The sequence below is a fragment of the Lepisosteus oculatus genome, chromosome 2 (genome assembly GCF_040954835.1).
Source record: "Lepisosteus oculatus isolate fLepOcu1 chromosome 2, fLepOcu1.hap2, whole genome shotgun sequence".
Lineage (NCBI taxonomy): Eukaryota > Metazoa > Chordata > Actinopteri > Semionotiformes > Lepisosteidae > Lepisosteus > Lepisosteus oculatus.
Window position 1 is genome coordinate 34,432,701 of NC_090697.1, and position 19,876 is coordinate 34,452,576.

The 19,876-nt window shown below is 38.7% G+C and overlaps 1 protein-coding gene across 1 annotated transcript in view; it reads left to right on the forward strand.

Moving 5' to 3' along the window:
* Positions 1-19,876, forward strand: part of pdss2 (prenyl (decaprenyl) diphosphate synthase, subunit 2) — a 69,284-nt gene that overhangs the window by 25,667 nt on the left and 23,741 nt on the right. Inside the window, exon 3 of the mRNA XM_015349364.2 lies at positions 12,171-12,369. Within this exon, the coding sequence (XP_015204850.2) occupies positions 12,171-12,369 (199 nt within the window). The remainder of the gene's footprint in view (positions 1-12,170; positions 12,370-19,876) is intronic.

Genomic DNA, 19,876 nt, shown 5'->3' on the forward strand with positions numbered 1-19,876 from the left:
CCCTCTGGGAAGGGGAGAAGTCACGTTATAATCTGTTCTTCGCTTTCTCAGCTCTGCGCAGCCGACATCCATGATCGTCAGGGATTTCATTTAGGAAAAAAAGATGCACGTCTTATATTGATGAGAAGAGCAGTTGGAAACCATATGGTTCCTTAATGAGGAAGAAACAGATGCAATTAAGATCAGTTTTATTCAGGTCATATTCAGAGATGACAGGGCGTATCCTGCACAATTTTCCTGGCAAGATGAACTAGTCATCACTGGGGATATCTTTAACTTCCTGGTAATGTTTAGGGTCAATTTGTAATATGCAGACCTTTAAAGCCTTGACTGAGTAGTCAGTGCTTGTTTTTTTGGAGCGCTGCTTTGGGATTAAAAGTGTTCCTTCTTCAAAGCATCGGATTTCTTTCTGGCATTGAAGTTCATTGCCATTTCCATGATGCCTTACAAAATTCAAATACAGGGTGAGTCTTTAAGAAATAGTCTTTACTAATCCACAAATATAATATATTGGTGAAACCTTTTTGCCTTTGCTAAAGAAGTTTCTGTATACAGACTTCTGATGGGGAATCTCCTGACCTCTCCTGACATGGGAATGAAGTGTGAAACTTTTCACAGGTTTTTGACCATACTATGTGGACCTTACTTCCATTTGTATAGTCAATAATGATAAGCCAAGATATATGTGTACTCCACTGGAAAAAAATATCCTCCATCAGCTGGTTCGGGGTGTGTTGGCATCGTCCCTTTATTTACAGTACAAACAGAACTGATTTGTTAACTAGATTAATAAAAAAGGTTGTTCACATGGGTTAATGTTTTAAGCTTTGGTTTATGCTCTGCTTAAAAATAGCATGTCATTTCAGAAAGACTGTTCCCTTTCATATTTTTTAAGAAAAAAAATGAAGACGGATAGTGCTTTAAATGGGCAATTTTATATGCGTATTATGTGTCAGCTGTGCCAAGTAGTTACCAGAATCCAGTGTTATGTTTGGCCATGTCTGTGGTGTTTCAATGACCTCTTTTTTAGTGAGACCTCTGTTGCAGTCACATCAGTGGGTGTGAGGTGTCGGTCTGGTTAGTAACTATTACAAGCGTCCGGTTAATCTTTGCTTTTTTTTCTTGAACCACACCCCAGGCCTGTCTCATTGCCTGCTCCTACAGGAAGTGACTGAATTCTTCCAGTGCTCGGACAGCAGTCACTTCAGACACAGTTTTTTCCCCTGTTATACCATTGCTTGATTTGGAACTGTTATATCTCTCGCTGCATGCTCGCAGCCTTTGCCTAAATAATGTTCTAGAACATCAAAGCCTGTGGTTAACTCAGAAGATTCATTTTTCTTCAATTGTTGATGCATTTGCACCGCAAAGCTGTAATACAAAGGTAAAAATCAGTGGCCTTGTTTACTTATTTATATTAAGTGACCGTTTATACTGTTGACTCTGCTCCAGAATGCATAAGTCAATATCACAAAACCACTATAATTCTGCAAATTCTGCACTGTTTGGCACCAGTCAGCTGCCTTGCTTGGCCTGAGCCCAGGGCCGAATGGCATGTAGTTTCCAGGTCTGGATTGCTGTATGCCTGCAGAGCCATGAGAGGAAACTCTCCATGGGCCTGGTGGCTCATTTCTCAAGTTTTCTATTGTGTGTGTTCCATATTTATGTGTGCGCACGCTGTAAGGGTAGTTTTACATGTGGTAATTACTGGTAGTTAGAATTGCTAGCGGGCAGATTGCTACAGAATTGTCAGCTGTAACAAAGTAATTGAGATTGCATGTGATATTGCCAAGATAGGAAAAGCTATTGATATTTATTCTGAATGTGCTGGAGCTGTTATTCAAAATCCCACCTTTTATTGTAATTAAGTCACAGAAGCAGGGAAAAGAACTATGTTGTGGAACTATTAGCAGTGTTGATAGAAAAAGATTGACAAGTATACATTAGAATAACTGATTGATTAAAGGAATTGCTGGAAATGTACAGAATTAGTAGCAAGTACTACTGCAACGTCTAACTTACTCCTGTTCATGGTATAGGTCATGTTTGGCCCATTTTTTACCTCTACTTAACCGTTGAATGGTTATAACCTTTTCCAGAAATCAAAAAGACCTTACATGATAGAGCAATAATTTAATTGTAGAGATCTCAAATGAGCCTACATTGTAATTCCGTGAAATGTGAAATGTTCAGTAAAACAGTTGTCTGATTGTAACCATAGACTTCATCCTGCTCAAAACATGTAAATCTGGATTGAGTTCAAATTGGCTTTAGAGTTTGATGTCATTGTCTAGACTCTAATCTACTTTTCCTGCACATTTCGCCTTCTCCACTGGGTGGTAGATAAATCGGCAGCCGCACAGAAGAGAAAACCTGCTATAATACAGCTCAGTATTAAATGTGTTTGTTTAGCTCTGTTTTTGTCACTTTAATGTTAATTGTGTTGTGTTAATTGGCCATTTGGGAAAATTAATTAAAATATTGAATTCTGTTTCATTATGCAGACATTTAATTAGTAGTAATTAACAGGAGACTATATCCGGTCTCAAATAAAACCTGTAATGGTATTAGTAATAGGTTTATTCCATGCTGAAAAAAAAGAAGAAAGAAAACACTTCTTCTTCTCTTCTTTTTTTCAGCATGGAATAAACCTATTACAACCTACGCATGCTGACGCAGCAACCCACCTGTAATGGTATTAGTTGTGTTTATCCCTTCCAATTACAACACCTGCCTGACCCACTCTATTCAAATCTGTGCTGGACTTCAACCAGTTTTGGACACCAAACAAAGCTTCCAGGAAATGTAGATTCCAATCTAGGCTATGGTATATGACGAACTGAACAAAATCAGTTATCTGTTTTGAGTTGGGTGAGGTCAGGGGTCACAAAGTCATACAGTTTTTTTTTGTTTTTCTGTTTTATCATACAGCACTGGTATCTCTTTAACTTTTAGAAACATACTCAGAGACCCCCCCTTAATCGGTGATCGTGCTGCTTGCGCCTCAGTCATGTCACTAGCTGACTGTGACTGGGATTGCTGAAGTGGTGATGGGCAGTGTGGGGTTAGCCGGCCTGGGCCCTGTTTTAAGTGCTGTCAGTGAGAGACATACCTCTCCTCCAGTCGGTGTCGAAACTCTGGTACGGGGATAGTGGTCCCTGTGATGTGTTCAAAGTTAATTGAATCGTCGGTCGGCGGGTAGGAGGAGTCCTCCTGTGTGTTCTCATTCTCCCTTGCGTGTGGTCATGCTGCCATGTCTGCCATGTCTGACTGCCAGTCAAGACTTGAAAAACACAGATGGCTTTTCTTAAATTTTGGTGCCAAAATAAAAACAGTCGATTCTTATTTTAAAAAAACAACAACTTTACAGTTCTGTGTAGATTTTAAACCAAGTATTGAAATGCAGAAGAGCTCTTACAGAGCACACACAGTAAGAAAAAACACCTGTTTATTTTAATTTCATTTCAAACGCCTAAATACCGCTTATTTTGCTCAAACTGTGAAGCACCCCAGTGACAACGGGGCTCTGCCTATGGTAGGAGGCAGCTGAAGAGCTTTGTGTCCGCAGTGGTGAACTCCATGCAAGAAGTGAAAGGAAATAATGAGATGTGACTCTGCTCTGCATTTAATTGTACACCTGTTGTTGAAGGCTTGTGCACAGGAGCCCTTGCTACCGTGTCAATGAGCAATGAGCATTATGGGTCAGTGCTACTGGTTTATGGCACTACAATAATGATTTAAGTAATGAGACAAGAGTGAACATTCTGGGATCAGCCACTAGGATATTGTACCGTAGCAACAATTTATAACTGGTTTAATAATTGTCAGTATTTCTGCTAGGAACAAGTTGCAATTATATTTATTTTACATGACAACTGATAAAATGTAACAGTTTAGGATGAGACAAAAATAGGGTAAATTAAAGATTTTGTCTGAATCAGAAATATATATTTATGTATACTTAGGCTTTCTTGGATAAAACAGTTTTTTTTTTCTCAAAGCTGACATTTTGAAAATGGAACATTTTTAATATTTTTTTTGAATTTGCATCCCGATTCTTTATCTGCTAAAGACCATTTTAGAGTGGAGAGCGAGCAGAGAGCTCTTTATAGCTGGGTTCAGTGGTGCTGTATTTCTAAGACACTAGAGGATGATTTGAAATACACTTTGGTACAAGAGTGGATGGCATGAAACATCAGTAGCTTTATAATGAAATGTTTCGGTCTGCCCTGAGAACCTTTTTTTCAGACCATTTTCTCGCTGTTTCATCAAGGAATGTAACAAGGAATATTGGAGCCGAACCCTGCAAGAACAGTTTGGTTTTTGATAGAATGTTTTCAAATTTTAGTCGAGGCTCACAAATAGACGCTAAGCAGTGTACAGATAGGACACCAGTCTATCACAGGGCAGACACACAGACACAAACCTGAGCCAGCTTTCCCAGAAGCCAGTTAACCTACCAGTAGGTCTTTGGCCTGTGGGAGGAAACTGAAGCATTTAGAGAAAACCCACACGAACATGTGGAGATCATACAAACTGTACACAGAGAGCACCCCAGGAATTGAACCCAGGGCCTCAGGGCTTTGAGTGAGCGATGCTAACCACTGTGCCACTACGCCGCCCACTTAAATCTACATGTCTAATTTAAAAATAGAAGCTCTGTGCAATGCTGAGGAAACTCCTTTGCCAATAAATAATTTATGCACAAAGCCCTTGCATTAATACCAAACATTAACAGCTGGCTTTTTGATTTTTAATTTGGTTAACTGAAACGCCTTTCTGAAACACCAGGTGGATTTTGATCAGGGGTGCATGTCAGTACTACTCAAATGGGTGAGAGGTTTCAATTTTGGGTTGTTCAGTACTGTTTGAAACATGCCATAAAGCATGCTATTTTAACTTATTTTAACCTCGTTAAGATAGAATTTTTTTTTAGCTAGAAAAGCAGTATTTTATGATGGTTCTATTCATTAGCTTTGAAAGACAAAAAAAAATCCCCTGCTCTAGCTTTCCATGGGTTCCTAATGAGCACTGAGTAATTTCCCATTTCCCATTACCTCTTCCACACTCATTTAAACTGGTGCTCTCTTTGTGACTGCTAGCCCTCTGAGTATGGCTCATTACCATTTGGTATGATGTGTATTGATATCTCCTGTAATTGTCACCTCCCATTTGACATGCAGCATTTGTAAAATGTATCGTGCTTGACTAGAGTCTGCTAATAGTTGGCTGGGATATGGTAATCAGCTAACAAATAGGCTTCATACTACATTGCGATGGCTGCTAAATAATGTGTACTGTTTTATCAGAACTGTCCATGTGGAAACAGCTTTGCTCACAGGTTATGGCCATTCAGTTAAGCTGTTTAGCATTCGGAAGACAGTTGTCTTTAAACAGCATATGGCTTTCTTTTCAGTACTTTGTGTTATTAAAGTCAATTTTGTGATTTCCAGCAAAATACAGCTAAATCCATCTAGCCTGTAGCATAATGCTGTACCTATTTTTAAAGCTGAATTTGCGTTTGGTTTTGGCTAATGAAATATAGGAAAAGGAAGAGTCCAGACAGAGCCACAGTGTCTCATGGGGCCATAGGTCATCCTGGTTTCTGTTGCGTGTAGCAGACTAGAAAGGATGTGACACTAGTCTGTCACAGGAATTACCCCCCCAACACTACTGGATCCCACTTCCTCAGCTGTGTGGACTGAAACACCTGGGGTAAAGTACCTCACTCAAGGTACAACAGCACTGCCTACAGCAAGGAATAACAGAAATATCAGTGATGCAAGCAAATTGTAAGTATTGGTAAGTGTTATACAGCACATGTGTTCTTGTCTTCAGTGGCACAGCTTACTGATACAGTAATAGCCGGGGTCAAGCTTCATAGGAGAGACAAAGATTTATTTTTAGGGGCAGCTGTGAATGTGGAAGGCTGTGGGGTCATTTCCCAGGTGAGACACTGCTTTTGTGCCTTTGAGAAAGCTCCATCATCCAGTTTGTTCCAGTAAAGCCACCCATCCATGTGCAGTGCTGCTTAAACGTATGTGAACCCTTCATCTTTCACCTGCCTTAGGCGAATTATCTCAAAAAAACTCTTTTATCTGACCTCTAAAATGTAATGAAGATAACCTAAATAATGAACACGTATAGAGAAATGTGTCATTATTTATTTGATAAAACATGTTTATTGAACAGAAACTCAGTGACCCAAGTGTGCAACAGTAAGAATTCAGTGGTGACACATCCTTTAGCAGCTGTCGCAGCAACCAAATGTCTCCTATAGTTACTAATCAGGCTTTCACATTGAATGTTTGCCCACTCTTCTTTACAAAACTGTTCTAACTGCACCAGATTTGTTGGCTGTCTCGCATGAACAGCCCGCTTCAGGTCTGGCCTGGAGATCCTAGGATGTGGTCCTGGGGTTCTTCTAGACGTCCTCTAGGAGTTTTCCTTTTGCCCTCTGGGCACATCTAGGTAGAGTCACCATGGTCTTATATTTGCTCCATTTGTAGACTGCTTGTCCTACAGTAGACCACTGCAGTGAACTCCAGAACATTTTGCTATGGTTTTATAACCCTCTTCAAAATGTTGAGCACTTATAACACCCATATTGAGGTTGCACAAGATCTCTTTTGGTCATGGCATGGTGTATTATACTCACCTGTCGGGTAAGACCAAATTGACTAGGTTACTTACAGTGAGTAGTAGAGGGCATTCGAAACCTTGTCCTGGTGATTGACTCTGTATAACTCTTTCAACCTTGTGATTTACTTACTATTGCATGTGCACTCATTTTTATTTACCAATTTCATTTTCTGTTAATGGATCAATTCCACTAAATAATACATAGAAAAGTAAGGACAGTTTTTGATTAAACAAGGATTTCATAGTAAAAGTGTGACATATAAAGAGCTGCAGTGGGGGTTCAAAAGCTTTCAAGACGCACTGTAAATGGGTGCATATGTAAGTCACTTTGGATAAAATCATCAACTAAGTAAATGAATTATTTTTCAATAAATGACACAGATACACCATACACATCTTGCGCTGTATACAGATATTTACCGATCAGTAAGTTACCAGAGCCCTGTCTTTTACAGACCTAGGAAACGCAGAATTCTCCATGACATTGAGAATCAAAACACCTTGGTGTTTGAAAGGGTAAAGAGGGAACCTGTGTCCTATTTAACAAGGATCCTTCCCAGGACTAAATCACCCTCTAAAACAAATGGGAACCTATTCCAAAATAATTCAATAATTCAAGGATAATATTGTTGGAAATCTGTATTACCAACAATATAAGACCCTTTCTTAAGAGTATGGGACTCTTCCAGTACACCTTACCTGGATAAATTTGGTTTCATAGACTGTACGAAGGAGGTGTCTTTCACAACACAGTCACTTCTCCAGTCTTGATTCCTTTCTCCTCCGAGATGATCTGCAGCATATCCACCTGCGTCTTTTATCTTGCCATGAGGCCTTCATGGCTGAATGCTCCAGTCATAGTTGTATAATGATGGTACCTGTTCAATATTGATGTTCTAAGATGGCAAACTTAATGACTAAACAGAGAATGCTTTAATGATTAGTACAACTCTTTTTATCTGGGTCATTGTTAACTACCTCAAGGATCTAGGATAGCTGCATAAACCCTTTGACAACGCCCATTGTTTCCAATTTAAAGTAATGGCTTTTCTTGGGACCTACAAGCATGTAGCTGACACCAGTATACAATATTGTATTATTTACACTCAGCTGGATCTATTGGTACAACTGATACTAATCTTAATTTTTAAGTGATTTAAAAGGCATGTGCTTTAGAAAGAGAAAATAATACTCTACAAAGTACATTCAACTTTTAAGGTACTGTATATAAAGGTATAAACCTTTATATATAACCTATACATAAGGTATAAACAGAATGCCCTTTGTTGATTACAGCTCAGCATTCAATACCATAGTGCCCTCAAAGCTCGTCATCAAGCTCCAGGACCTGGGGCTGAACACCTCCCTCTGTAACTGGATCCTGGACTTCTTGGCAGAACGTCCGCAGGTGGTGAGGGCGGGCACCAACATTTCCTCTACTCTGACTCTAAACACTGGAGCCCCCAAAGGCTGTGTGCTTAGCCCTGTCCTCTACTCCTTATTTACCCATGATTGTGTCACCAGGCATAACTCAAACTCCATCATTAAGTTTGCGGACAATACAACAGTCATCGGCCTGATCACAGGTGGTGAAGAGTCTGCGTACAGGGAGGAGGTTGAAACCCTGGCAGCATGGTGCCAGGAGAACAACCTCTCTCTGAACATTAGCCAGACTAAGGAGATGATCGCTGATTATAGGTAACACCAGGGAGGAGACCACATACCAATTTATATCAATGTTAGTGCAGTGGAGAGGGTCAGCAGGTTCAAGTTCCTGGGAGTTAACATCACAGAGGACTTAACCTGGACCCACCACACCAACATCGTGGTCAAAACAGCATGACAGCGCCTATTCATTCTCTGCAGGCTGAAAAGGTTTGGCATGTCATCACATATCCAGGCCAACTTCTATAGATGCGCTGTTGAGAGCATCCTGACTGGTTGCATCACTGCCTGGTATGGGAGCTGCTCCTCCTGGGATCGTAAAGTACTGCAGAGGGTGGTGAAGTCAGCACAGCTCATTACCGGCTATGAGCTACAAAACATCCAGGATATCTACTCAGCTAGATGTCTGAAGAAGGCCAGGCCCATTTTCAAGGACCCCAGTCATTCCAGTCGTAAACTGTTTTCTCTGCTACTGTCCAGTAAACGGTATCGAAACATTCAGTCGAACTCCCCTTCCCCGGTGAGCTCGTAGCAAAGACATTTCATTACCCCAGTATAATGATGGGGACGCTATGCTGTAAAAAGTTGCCATCCTTTGGATGAGATGTAAAACCGAGGTCCTGACTCTCTGTGGTCATTTAAAATCCCAGGGTGTTTCTTGAAAAGAGTAGGGGTGTCACCCCGGCGTCCTGGCCAAATTTCCCATTGGCTGTTACCAGTCACCATTACTTGTAAAGCACTTTGAGTGGAGTGTCCAGAAAAAGTGCTATATAAGTGTAAGGAGTTGTTGTTATTGTTTTATTATTATTATTATTATTATTATTATTATTATTATTATTAATTACAAATGGAGCTTGAATGTTTTGGAGAGGTAAAATGGCAAAATCAAACTCGTGCTTAATTAGCTACATGTACAGTACTTTTGCTCATACTATCTTGTGGTGATTACCATAAGCTTGTATGTTTTGCATCTAGCCTGAGGGCAAAGATATATGAATACTGTAAATGTTAAAAAAAAAGTATATAAACATTGTAATTCTTTGTACTCCACCTTCATTCTACAGTGCTGTATTTTATCTACTGCTCAGTAAAGTGTAAATAAGAAAAATAAAGCAGTGATATGTTTCATTTCCAAATAGTGGCAATGTTGTCCCGAAGAGTGGAAACTGGTCTTACCACATATACAGTAATAGGACAACTTCATGGCTTCACAAATTAAATTTGATTGCATTACATTTCTAATGCAAACTGTGAAGTATGCCCAATTACATTAGTATTTATCCCTTACAGATAGATCACTTGTGAAAATGTGAACTCTTACTGTTCTTCAGCTTGTATACACTTTCTTTTTAAGAAACATTTTCTTTTAAGAAACAATCTGCATCAAGCTGAACAAATTCTTAACCTGGGTGAACGTTTTAATTTCCATTTTAATTTGGAAATAAAAGAGATAAACATTGTGGACACCTTTATCTTACCCAGAAAAATACTGTATGTCTTGAAATACAGTTTTTAAGCAGTCCACATGGAGCTTATCAGCCTGGGCCACAGCCAGAGGGACATACTGATAACAAGAACGTTCTGTAGCCACAGGAGGCTTAATCAGAGGCCCTTAGAATGCACCTACGAAACTTTTTTAATAGTCATTAACAGGAAATCACAGCACCAAAGTGTGTACAATGGAAAATGATAATGCTATCTTTGGAAAATTGAGATGTAAACCATCAAGAACTGGAATGCCACTGCGCAAAACAGTTCACAAAGATGGCATCCGAGGCTGCTGTGTTGCTATGCAACTAGAAGTGGTTGCTATTTATAGGAAGCACCCTTTTCATATGCTTCTGGTCTGACATGGTGATGTGGGGAGTGGAGATGGCAGGGGGTTAAGAATAAGGGTTAAAGTGTGTTGTCCTGTCAGGCTGTGAGTGAGGTCAGTCCTGGTACACAACAGCCGCAGCTCAGCTTCTGAATCTGAATTGAAGATCTGGACTGCAAAAACATTGTGTTCTGCAGTCAGATCTCAGAGGTGATTAGTCTTGGACCATAATTTTAAGCCCCCTTTTTTATGTCCATCCGCTAGATTCCTGGATAGGTTTGTTTTTGTACATCGTGTATCCGTGTATCAAAGCCTGATAGCAAAGATTGGGTTGTGGATGGCTCAGAAATCTAAGTTATATTCCATTTAAAGAAGCATAGAATGTGAGGAATTAACTGCATTGAGAAACAGAGACCTGCAATGTTGGACACGTTTTGTTCTTCAGGAAATGTGACGGTGACTGCCTGAACGGGGCAAAGTGAACACTGACGAATTTTAATGTCAGCTGGAAAATGATGTGTCGTTTAATTAATAGAATCCATATCTAAAAATAAATAAAATCAAATCTCAGAGATGAGAGAAAATGGGAATCTAATTGTCTCATCAGGAAATGTATTCAACACCTTTGTTCTGTGAAAGACGTGATGTTTAAGTGACTGTCTCTGTCTCTTCCACTTGATTGTTAGATTTTTCATTTCTCTTTGTAACAATTCAGTCTTGGAGAAAGACACCTGATTATTCATGTAATGGTTGAATCAACATGTGATTATAGCTTGCCACAGCTCTGCCAAGCAGCTCTAAAAGATCAATTTCTTTCCCTTAGCTGATAATCAAGAATAGCTGTTATTTCTAATTCATATTGTGGACTTTAGTATTACAGAGTGCCTTTCCTTGACAGTAAGGTTCTTTTAAATGGATTTTTATAGTAAATTAAATATGGCTGTCAGTGGAATACATTACTGAGGTAAAAGCCACTCTGACAGATTTTTTCTGAAGCTCCACATGGGTGCCCTGAGTGCTGTTGAAGCTGCAGTGTTGAAAGCCCTAGTGGGCACGATGAAGAGACAGGGCTGTCATCGGCACACTTGACTAGCAGAGGTCAGAGAGGTGGAGCTGATCTTCTCTGGATATTAATGGCTGCCTTCAGCTGGGGAAATGAGCCGTCGCTGAAGTTAGCAGCGTTTTTCGGTACTTATCACTCGGAATCCCCTTGTGCCCAAGCATCTTCTGCTGCAGTACAACACCACCTTTTTTCACCCCCTCCTCAGTCCACCACTGCTTCTCATTGGTATTCTAGTCAGGAGGCTCGTTTCATCAGCCTGGAGCCTGTAATGCTGATGGGCTGCCCGTCACAGGAGCGGAATTAAGATAAACCTTCCTGGAAAACATTCGTCCAAGCAGGCTGGCAGAGCAGAGCTGTAGCCTAGCCAGGAATGCCTGGACCTGAGCAAAACTCGCTTGTGCTCGCAAGAGGTTTTTATAACCTACCGTAGCTAAAAGTACATTATTTTTTTGTTTTGTTTTACAGTCATTTAATATTTTTGTGTTTAGGAAACAAATCAAAATCGGCAGCTTGTTGCAAGAATGATTGCTACTTCACAAGGACATAATTGACAAATTGCAAAGGAATAGGAAACAATCTGCATTATACATCCCAACAATACTGTAGTTAAATGTGTTTGTTCTTTGTTCAGGTTTACAAGAACAGAATATATCCAGGATACAGTTTTTTAGTGCTGAATTACATTAAACAAGGTGTTAAGTATGTCAATGTGGATCTGATTGGCTTTCATTTTCCTAGGCAGCTGTAAAATGATATAGCATGTGACTTAACAAGATGTACAGTTTATACTGATGCTGGTATCGAGGGGGGAAAAGTTAATGAACAATTTACGCACCTTTTACAGTGATGTTTTTTATATACACATTTACATTAGAATATGCTAAAGTGGGTGTTTTCGAAATCCTATGCCAATTTGGATTTTAGCTGTCTTCTTTGGGGTGCAAGTTATAGGTTCTTAGCGTATTTACTTCCTTTGTTTTGCAGCCAGCGGAACCTTGCTGAGATAACTGAGCTCATCCACACTGCATTCCTGGTGCATCGTGGGATAGTGAACCTGAAAGACTGGATCAATTCTGATGGCCCTCTGAAGGACATGGAGTTTGGAAACAAAATGGCAGTGTTAAGTGGGGATTTCCTTTTAGCCAATGCCTGTACTGGTCTGGCTCAACTGAATAACACAAAGGTATTGCATAAGTTCCATTTCACATCCCATGTGCAAGTATCATATTTTTAAACTTGAAATTTTCAATTTTAACATTTGAGGCAGTACTAAAGCAAAGGTGGTTATTTAACCTCTCCTATAGATTCTTTATTAGTAGCATTTTAACTTTGAGGCGCTGTCAATTAGAAGAGTAGGTTTGGTGTCTGTATGTTAAGGGTGTCCAGTCCTGGTCATGAAGAGTCAGCTTATCTGTAGACTTTTATTCCAATTAAATGCTTTAGAACTGAATTCCAATTAAGCCTAACAAACTAAATCACTTTGCTACTGCCGAAGATAGGAAAAATGTAAACAACTTGCTCTAGCTGTTTGTGAGATGATGCTTTGTAGAAACCTAGGTTCTGGTAATTTTTAGAACTCAAGGGCTTTGTATTTTTATTCATTATAGAAGAGAGAACTGAGGAAGACTTAAGTTATCACAGCCCTGCAACAGATCATCCAGACTTTAACCATGTCTGAAAAAAATAGGTGCTTGTCACTTTTTGTTTAGTTTGGCCCATGGGAGTTGAAATTTTGATCGAACGAGGTAGAGACGAGGAATCACAGGGCAAAGGACAACACAAGATCTGTTTTTTTTTCTCATTGGGATAAACAAGATGAAAGATCAACATATTTTTTATTATTTTGTGACATTATTTCTGTGAGGTATAGATCTACAGTAATAGCTGAAATTCGTATGAAGTACAATTACAAATATAAGTCATCACCCCAGACTTATGTCTTAGCTCTTAAGCTAAAGACTTTACTATATCCTTAACCAAAACTGAATGCTGAACAATTACTTCAACACTATTCTAGCCTTACTTTAGCCCTAACCCTAACTGTGATCATGATATCCAGCCTAAAATTAGTTAATTTTTGCATAAGATAAGCTGATCCTCCCCTGAAGAGAAGAAAAAAAAACTGTGCTCTGATTCACTCAATGACAAATAATTTTCCAAGAGCAATGACAAATTCTGAACTTGGCTAGGTTTCGCTCACAGATTCCAATTAGTACTTACACTTCCTCTGACTGTAGCCATGAAAGAAAAATTAGTGCTTTGCCTTTGTTTCTTTATAATGAAAACCAAGCATTTTGCCATTTTATTGCTTCCTAGTACACTGTGACTTAGGACCAAGTGCCATTTTTGAAATACTTGCATTATCTTTACAAGTTTGGATTACCTGTCAGTTTTACTAAGTAAATAATTCTTTCAGTCTCACAATGAATTATCTGAGATTCTTTGATCAGGGCCTCTGAGCTCATCATTTATGTCTGTACACATTTGGGGCTAACAATTAGATGAGGGACTCGGTACCGATAATGAAATGCAAATCTGTTTTCTTATTGCCAAGGGTAATATTAGCAAAGTCAATTATTTTTCCTCAGGCGTTTCCCTGTAGATATTAGAGGACTGCAGACTAATTGCCCTACGAAGCACTTTGATTTTTAAACATTCTTTGTACTGTTTATTACTGGCTGAGATTTATGCTTCCGATTAGAATAAAAATCACTGTTACACTGAAAGTCTGCCATAGTAATTTGGAGTGCTTAGCTTTTTTTTGGTGAATGTGAATGTACATCATGCAGCACAGCTCACCAGTCTGCTTTAGTGGCAGCTAGTGTATTACATCTGAGCTAAGAAGCACCAGTGGCTTGATTTTAGCACTAATTTGACAAACGGAAACCTAATGAAAATGGTCACATTCATTTAATTAGGGATGGTAGGAGAGGAAATGCAGGAGAAATTTCTAAACCTTGAAGTCAGGCGTTTAGAGCCTAGAATATCCTGCAAGACTGCCACTGTTGAATGTGCTTTTAGTGCATTTGGAGGTGATGTTTTGTAACTTCCAGTTGTTACTAGTATTCTTAAGAAAATCTTGTTTCATGGTTTTCAATTGGGTTTCAATTAGTATTCAATATTAGTATTGGTGGTGGTGGAGGGGAGTCCCCATTACCTGTAAAGCGCTTTGAGTGGAGTGTCCAGAAAAGCGCTTTATAAGTGTAAGCAATTATTATTAATATTCCAATTCTTGGAATACTAATTAATGATCACTATATTTAAAATATATTTCACTATTACATTTCATTGAATAAGAGCTGAGTGGAGCTGTTATGTACGATTGATACCTTGTTAGTATTTAATTAACATGAAATTATTTTGTTTTTATTGTGGATTCATATCTTTACAAGAAATACGGTCCATCCCAGGATGATCTCAGCATTGTCCAATATTGTTCAGCTCTCCTTCCCATTGATGTGTATAAATATACTGTACTTTCCCTCCATGAGAATTGTGGGAACGGTCATGCTGTTCTGACTGTAGTTAAATACTCGCATCACTTACACTTATGTAATTTGCTGATACTTAGAACTTTCTTTATTTTTAAGTAGAGTTTGCAGGTATTGAAGGAGATAAAATACTTATTTTCCAATACTTTTGTTTGTAATTGGCAGAAAAAAGACTTACCATCTATCAATATGACTTCTCATCTGTAATCATATTCATTTTGTTCATCAGCTCCATTTATTAGTCACAGACAAAAATAAGCGTAATGAACTTTTCTGGTCTTGTCTTTGTGATTAATTCCTTCTGTTTGGATCTCTTGTATTTTAACATCAGTCTCATTGTTTCAGAAACAAAATTAACATTCATCCCATGGGAAGCCTTGTTTTTGCTATAACAATGTCAAGAAATTAGAGATCATTTTAGCATGTTCAGAAAAACGCTTCAATGGGTTGGTTAATACAGCTTCCATAGCTGCTAATAGTTGTTTTTTTTTTTGCTCTGCACACATCAATATACTTAGCTTTTTTGGATTCACAAGGATCATGCACTTTCAAGTCATTATATGGGACAATTTGGTCATGGTAAGACATCACTGCCCATATTCTCCATATTAATGATATTCTGTGTGTTTTGGCACACGCAAATATAAAACACCTAAGAATAAGATACAGACAACTGAAGATCTGCAATGTGAGTTATAGACTGTATCAATGGTCATTAGAAAACAACAGTTTGCTGAGAAATTATCTAATAAAGTTGGTGCCTAGAAGTGGTGCAAAAAGTGAATGGTTCACATTTAAAATGGCTTTATTTGGAAAAAGGGCATTGTCTTGTACATTTAAAGTTCTGATTCTGTTATTGTGTAATACTTGCATTCTGAAAAGGGTACTCCCCTCTAGAAATCTGCTGTACATCTTGATGGGGAATCGGTTCCGCTGGAGAGATAGCACGTGCTGTTGGAGAAATAAGAACATACATACTGTATGTTGGTTTCTCTGAACAGAGAACTTTCCATTCTCAACTTTGAGAGAAAACATTTAAAGAAGAGCGTGTCACTTTAATATAACATTCCAAAATGTGATGCACTAAACAATTGCATTATGACAATATTTAGATTGTTGCCAAATAAAATTGCCAGCCAAATCATGCCTTGGCCAAAAGTACAGACACTGTTCCAAGGTTCATGGCAGCAGAATTGTGCCAGGAAGCAATTTGGGAGGCAAAGGAGAACAAATGTTCAGCTCTGTTGCACTGCAGTGGAAGACAGAAGAGACACGTCTGAGCATCGGCTTTGCTTTTGGGAAAAACAGCGATGTAAAATCTCTAAGCTGACCGTAAATCATGCAACTGTTGGAGAATTCACAGTGTTTGCGCTGTGCTATTACTTGAATTTGGTTTGTGAAGCAGCACATGCTTCCCGTCAGAACTACATAGCTTTCTTAATAAAATATCCATTCATCTGACGGCTATCGCAATGGGATTCCTTCCTCTTCAGTTTATTATGTTTTTCAGTGGTAATTGATTTTTTAAATCGCAGTAAAGATGAGTACTGTTGTAATCACATAATAGTTCAAAACAAGAGGAGACCATTCTGTCCCATTTTATTGTTAGTAGTCAATTTGATCCAGGGATCTCATCCAGCCATTTCTTGAAGGAAGCCGGGGTATCTGCTTCAACTACAGTTGCTTGTTCCGTACTCCCACAGCTCTTTGGGTAAAGAAGTGATTCAAATGTACTTCTGTGTAGTTTCCTCTTGTCTCCTGTGGCTTGTGAATTACTGTCAATTCTAAAGAAATCTGTTGGGCTGACTGTCTTTTGACAAATATATATGACATATCAAGATGGGTTCAAAATCAGTACTGACTTCACCCACAGTCTTTCTGTAAGTAACTTGCTGCTTAAAAGCTTTTGACCTTCATATACATAATCTTAGAAATATTTGATAGAAAATGTTGAATTTACTTATAAATAATGAATTAAGACCAAATAATTTGTAGACATTTAGTTTAATTTCCTCTGGACTCCTGTCATTCAACGTTTTAAAGGAGTCACAGCATCAGAGTAAATAAAATAAAATGTTTTAATCGACAATTACTTTGTTTTCCTGTTATATAAAATAAATTCTAGGTATAAGCTTTATTATAGCAGCAGTAAAACAACAGGGTCAAGTTCAGCAATACAAATGATGTCTGAGCTTTAGATAATTAATATGGAGCCCTCACTGGTGTGGTACAAGGTTTGTCTATATTTAAATGTTTTTCACACATATACAGCACAACAGAAATTAAAGACACTTGTTTCCTGTCAAGGGATTTGGTTTTCATTCAAGTTATAAAACACTCAAAATTTCTTTCTGCTGTTTGCTGCAGGATTTTTTTGTGACAGAATTGAGCAATTACTGTACTATGTCAAGCTTGTGTTATGTGGACCCACAACTCTTAAGTTGCAAGAAATTTGGGAAAAAGATGTTTAATATTTTGTTGTGGGTAACAGCTGTAGGTTCCAAATTGAGATGTGTAGTTTTTTTTTGTGAACCATACACATTCAAAAAACAGAACCACCACCTTTATATGGGTCTCCTCTCTTCATTTCCCATTAAAGTAAACTTTGGTTATACTGTATGCAGATGTTCATATTAAAGGATCAAATTTATTTGTTAAATAGAATGAAAGTAAAATATTTGTATCCAATTTAAAAGGCAAATCCCCACATCTTACTGATATTTTTTAGAAATAAATGATTTATCTGCTTCTCTTATATACAATGGTTGAATAGAACACTATTTTATCTATTCAGTCTGACTGAATACTTTGACCAGTAGTATGCTGTGTGTGTGAAGTTAGGTGCAAAGCAGGTGGTGGGATTTGTTTACCAGACAGCTGTGAACAAAGTGGAAACTAAAGCCCTCTCTCTACCGATAACACAGCAGGTATTTCAGCTGCTGTTCGTTCTCATCAGCTGCACAAGTACTTCAGAATCTTCAGCAAGTGTGTGTGGCCATATTCAGCAACTTTACTGTGGCTCAGAAAATCTTTGTTGTAACACTGCCTGCTGTTTTCCATTTCAAATTGGTCTGGTGTTGAAATCACTTTGCAAAATGTGCATAATGAAGAAATCAATTGAAAATATCGTGTTTCACTGAGATTTCATGCCATTGTTGAATCTGCCTCAGCCTGTGTAAAGACGTATTTCTTTCGAATAATGCTCATGTGTGTGTATACATTTCCTGCTGGTGTTTTTTCTCCAGTAACAAACAGTCTAGACTAGTATCGTTTTTTATATTATAGCTTGCAGCACATAACTTGAATTCAAGGAACATTTAGATTCCTAGGTATTGTAGTTCATTGAATTGGACTCCTTCTAGACAAAGTGGTGTGGTACAAGGTTGTCTATATTTAAGTTATATAACCATGTTCCATGAACATTCTTGTCTTTTCATTGCTAGAAATGGGTCACACATGTACAGACCTGGGGCAGTGGGGTGACGCAGTGGTTAGCATTGCTACCTCTGAGTGCTGGGGCTCCTGGGTTCAGTTCCAGACCTGGAGTACTGTCTGTACGGAGTTTGCATGTTCTCCTTGGGTTTGTGTAGGTTTCCTCCGGGTGCTCTGGTTTCCTCCAAAGTCCAAACACTGTGATCGTTTAAGTGGTTTTTGGGAAAACCGGCCCTGAGTTTCTGTGTTTATGGACTGGTGTTCTATCCAGGGTGTGTCCTGCCTTATGCCTCTTGTTCGGAACCCTGTATTGGATAAAGCGGTTGGAAAATGGATGGATGTAAGGAGCTGTGCTGTATTCATATCATAAATTAAGGAAGTGTTCTATTTGTTTCCGTGTCATTGAGTTATCCTACATGTCAGCCTTCTGAATGATCATCAGAATTATGCTTTAAACAGGGATAGGCAAACCTTGTCATGGAAGACTGACGTGTCCGCAGGTTTTCATTCCCCTGCAGCTCATTATCTGGCTTAATGGGACCAATTTAGCAAATGATCCCAGCTCTTCAGGTGCTGGTGCTTCAGAGAGCCCTGAAAACCTGCAGACACACTGACCATCCAGGACTGTCAATCACTGATCTACAAGGTTCATAAGCCCAAGATACCAACTGCTGAAATTCTGTATTCCTTGTTTTAACCTTTTTGTTTTGTTTGCCATAACTGTCGTCTCTTTCGCATTTTGAAGTAGCGGTGTTTTTGTATTCACTGCTGTCGGAGCTGCAGGTGGCAGATTTCCTAGACTTCATTCATTCCCACATATACACCAAGAAATGCAAGTGACCTAAAAGTTAAAAAAGCTGGCTAGCTGTGTGTTGTGCCCAGTATGATACCGTGTCTATGAGCTGTTGCAGAAAAGTCTAAATGTGTTACATTGGTGATTTTTAATCAGGGGTACAAGCCTTCCCTGGCAGACATGCCAGATTTTTTTAGAAGTTAAATCATTCAAAACACAAATTAAGCACAGACACAAAGGTACTGTACAACTCCTTTGTTTCGTCAAACCTTGGTATCTTAAGGTATGCTTAAAAGTGTGTATTTGTTTATGGATTATTTTATTTACTGTGAAATTGAAATAAATATATCATTCTATTTCTGTACAGAATGCATTCTACTGTTATGATATATCTTAGGTTTAAAGAAGTAACCTGCTTCAATAATTTTTGAAGAGGTGTGAGAACTTACTGTATATTGTGAACCAGAGGGGTCCAGGCTACAGTAAAGGTGAAGAGCTACAGTGTTACATTTTCCATAAGGTTTAGGTCAGTGGTAACTATCTCTGTGCCTTGGGCCACAAGGTCTGTGGGATTTTGCTCTAGTTCAGCCCTTGATTATGCGTTTGAAAAGGAACAGGTAAAGATTTACTCCATGCTGGAAGGAAAAGAGAAGAGACACAATGTTTTGGCTGTGGAGTCAATCTCATAGCCATCATCTCACTCATTATGTGATTGAGGTACTTGGTATGTTTCTGCGGATGATGTGCAGATCTTCCTAGAACTCAGAGATTGTTTAGGTACAGGAAGTTTGAAAGGATTCCGTCTGGAGAAATGCTTTCTGTCCAGTTTGCCTCAAGTAGCTGTCTTAAAGCCATATTGAAGTAACAAAGTATTGAGAGTTAACACACTGAATGCTTCATTCAACATTGAAGGCAATCAGAAAAGGCCTAGGAAGTGATCTGATTTCTGAGCGTTCTCCTTCAAGACTGAACTT